This window comes from Limulus polyphemus, unplaced genomic scaffold (genome assembly GCF_000517525.1).
Source record: "Limulus polyphemus unplaced genomic scaffold, Limulus_polyphemus-2.1.2 Scaffold690, whole genome shotgun sequence".
Taxonomy (NCBI): Eukaryota; Metazoa; Arthropoda; class Merostomata; order Xiphosura; family Limulidae; genus Limulus; species Limulus polyphemus.
In genome coordinates this window covers 306,532-310,500 of record NW_013666300.1, presented here as the reverse complement: position 1 = coordinate 310,500, position 3,969 = coordinate 306,532, and the positions used below count along the sequence as shown (strand labels likewise).

The following is a 3,969-nucleotide window of genomic DNA, read 5'->3' as shown; positions in this document are numbered from 1 at the left end:
TAGATTCATTCAGGTGGATACTGTTGTCATATTGAAACTGATGGTTACAAACACTGTCGTACTCTCATTCTTAAGAGACATTTTAAGAAAAAAAAATTAATTTCTCTCCCCATGTCCTTTGATGTCATAAATATTTTCTACATCATGTATTGAACCTTTCTCTTCCGAAAAGCTTAAAGTCTACTAAATGATAGCAGGATGATTTTGGGCTTTTTTCATTTCAGCTTTTTTCAGCAAATAATTATTCTTTGCTTGACGAATTTTATGGTTCTGTAATTAAAAAAGAAGGAAAGAGTTTAGTGTACTTAAATTTAAAAACTGAGCTTTTTTTAACTATTGAAAAAAAATATAAAAAAGACAACATTTTTACCAGAGATAATTAATAATAGGTTTGAAGTCTTATTTTATTTGGGTTGGAAAGAGGTCGTCTAAACACTGGTTTGTTTTTTTAATGATTAGGACATTGATACTATAGATAAGCACCTAGAAATTTATTTAATAATAGGTTTGAAGTCTTATTTTATTTGGGTTGGAAAGAGGTCGTTTAAACACTGGTTTGTTTTTTAATGATTAGGACATTGATACTATGGATAAGCACCTAGAAATTATAGTTATTGGGTTGTCATAGTAATAGAAAATGTGACAGATCATGAAGTTAAAGGACTTTGGAAGTTAAAAATCAGAAATTCTATGTTAAATCCCTTTGTGTTTGGTTTCTTTTCTCCTCAGGGTAACTAAAACAGGGCTGACCGAAGGCATTTCCAAGACCGTGGAATCAAGAAACCACGGTGGTAATTCTAGAATTTCTCAGCGAGAAATAAGTCATGAAGATGATTGATGCTAGAAGATACCAACGTACTGTGTGAAATATTTAATTTTTGTTTCTGTTTATGAGATTCAATTATGCACAGTTTAACACAAAAATTCAGCTATTGGTTCAGTAAGTTGTTTAGAAATTATTCTTCTGCCCCTCCCTCAACCCCTGAAAAAAAAAACAATCTTGAACTGAGCTAATCTTGTTTAACCACATTTAAACATTTTCTATTTGTTTTGGTACTTTTACAATAGGTAAAGTTTTAACTACTGATGTTTATTTTTCTTTCAAATCTTTTTTTTTACCCCCCACCCCCCAAAGAAAAGTTTCAAAATGAATCAAAATTATTCTTCTGTCCCTCCCCTAATCCCTCACACCCCTGAAAACAACAATAAAACAATCTCGAAATGATATAATATTGCTGAACTATTATTAAGTATTTAATAATACTTGGTAGTTTCGCAACTTTATTTACAGATATTTGTTTTTTCTTTCAAACCCCCCCCCCAAACAAAAGTTTTAAAATGAATCTTTAGATAGAAAGAAGGGACCCACTCAAGCATTTTAATACACCTCTTTGTTCTTATAGTTGATCGTAGCTTTTGAACACCAGATTTTGTCAACAATCTGATTAGTGTATCTCCGTACAATAGTTTTATAAATCTTGAATAGTGTAAGAACACCGTAATGTGGTAATTAGGCAGTCTTGTTTACTTGTATTAGCAAAAACAAGTTATGACATGACTTTACAGGAGTACGGGATTATTTGTTTTCTTTCTGAAATATATGCTTAACTGTCTGAAACATCATGTACATAAGTAAAGAATAAAGTAAGTAATTATTTGAAACTCGTAAGATCTGCAGGTGTATCAGCTCCAGATAACGCTGCTTAGTAAAAATTCAGTTAAGTTTATATTACAAAGTCTGTAGGAAAATACTGCAGAACTTCTAAAACATCGAGCTTCTGTGCAGATTTTCAGTGTTTTTGTAATATTCTAGAGACATTTTGCATTCAATATTGTTGACAACCAAGTGTGTACGGACAGGTATGTGTGTACTTGTTCGCTGTGGGATACCTCTGCATAAGGAAAAATACTTTATGTGTATGAAATTTTTCCCCAGGGCAACGAGATTGCATGGATGGCTATATATTTGAGTGTATGTACTGAATTGGAAATAGAACAACAATAAATATTTATTATTTCAGCTTGTTGAAATTAGGTAAATTAAATTAGTGTTCTGAAATGTCCAAAGTTATGTTTGGGTCAATGTACTTGACCATCACTTTTGACATTATTCGGAAATAAGTGAAAGTGAATTAATAAAGAGTACAACACTGTATTTTGTAGTTCTTTCTTTAAATGAGTATTACTACACGTATCACAAGATAATCAATGATACAGGAAGCCCTTTTTTTTGGATAGTTTTAGTTGATTTAATCATTTTTTCTAGCAGTTTCGATGAGAACTGAGTGGGTGTAAATATGAAAATATCTTTAATGACTCATGCTAGCTCTAATGTAATATCTTTCCCTGTCAACATTCTCTGTTGGAAAGGGAGATAGATTAAACTGTAAAATATTCTGAACAATCACGTTTTAAATTCTGACATTTGCATGTTTATAGGAACAGAAATATACTGTTTGATTGACTCCACAGTATGTTTAACTATCATAAATTTTCAAGCTTAGGTGATGGACATTTTTAAGTGTAGATTTTGATTTCCGTGAAGAACAGCTCCTCAATGATACCGATCACTTGCAACAATTAATAAAGATGCAAGTGGAACCAGTTTGTAAGTATAATTTCATTAATTGTCTCTCACATTTAAAAATAACATACAAAATTTATGTTTCAGAGAAGTTTATATATAAAAAAAAAGATAATTTATGTTCAAAGAGAAAATTTAAAAACTTTTTTTTTACTTGTTATTTAACAACTAATTTCCAGTTTCGTTTTTTTAAGTAACTATCAAGAAACTCGTGTTCAAATAAATTTTACAAATGTTTTTTTGAATCTACGAGAAAACAATGAGCTGCAAATATTCTTCTTCACTTCATATTGTAAACATTAAAATATCTGATTTTTGTGCAATATGTATAGTTGTAGTGCTATTACCTTTTTGAAAGGAGCTAGTTACGTAGTCTGTATTTTGCACACTGCTTATTCTATATCTCGTGTGAATGTGTCTGATTTGTGTTGTGAAATAAAATGCCTTAACGGGCTTCTCTAAAGTTTGTTTGCAAAGATGGACTGTGGTTGTGACGTTAGTTAGTTTCTTAGAGTTGAAAGTCATTATTTCAACAACTGTTACTTAAGAGCCAATCATTATTTCAGAGTAAGAAATCCAACACAAGTCTGGATCACGGAATCAGAAGGGCTTTAGCTTTAAGTACACATTAGCTATTTTGGGTTTTATTTTCACACTTTGATTCATGCTAAAAATATGCTGGAATGAATAACGAGAAGTGCTGAGACATAATGACTGAATTATCAAACAACAGTTACTCTATTGAAAACTGTCAATAATAATATTGCATTAAAGACAAGCCTTACAGTTTTTTATTGATGTTTCAACAGTGTAGTTTCTTAATGTTGTTGACCGTTACCTTTTCTCAGTTTTATTGAGTGATAAATTACTAAAATGTTTTAATTATAAACATTTAGATATATATGCTACCAAGTAAGGGCATACCAGTAAAACAGAGTCAGGGGCAGTCTTTTTAAAACAAAATGGATACCTTTCCTTCTACACGAAGAATTTGTGATTTTCAGAAAAGTTAGGTGTTTATTTAAAAATATCAGAAGACAGTGGACCTTTTAGACTTTTTAGAATATTAGGGTAGTTGTTTGATATTCTAGAATACTGGTGTAGTTGTTTGATATTTTAGAATATTGGGGGTAATCCTTTGATATCTTAGAATATTGGTGTAGTTGTTTGATATTTTAGAATTTTGGGGGTAATCCTTTGATATCTTAGAATATTGGGGTAGTTGTTTGATATTTTAGAATATTGGGGTTAATCCTTTGATATTTTAGAATATTGGGGTAGTTGTTTGATATTCTAGAATATTGGGGTAATCCTTTGGTATATTAGAATATTGGGGTAGTTGTTTGATATTTTAGAATATTGGGGTTAATCCTTTGATATTTTAG

At 30.6% G+C, this 3,969-nt stretch overlaps 1 protein-coding gene and 1 long non-coding RNA gene across 3 annotated transcripts in view; one reads left to right on the top strand and one right to left on the bottom strand.

Moving 5' to 3' along the window:
• LOC106459988 (protein GPR107-like) overlaps positions 1–2,155 on the top strand; it is a 24,382-nt gene extending 22,227 nt beyond the window's left edge. For both annotated transcript variants that reach the window (XM_013919666.2, XM_013919667.2), the window contains one exon: positions 730–2,155. In XM_013919666.2, the coding sequence (XP_013775120.1) occupies positions 730–838 (109 nt within the window). In that variant the 3' untranslated portion in view covers positions 839–2,155. The remainder of the gene's footprint in view (positions 1–729) is intronic.
• Positions 1–3,969, bottom strand: part of LOC111085887 — an 18,659-nt gene that overhangs the window by 12,510 nt on the left and 2,180 nt on the right. The gene's annotated exons all lie outside the window — the stretch shown is intronic.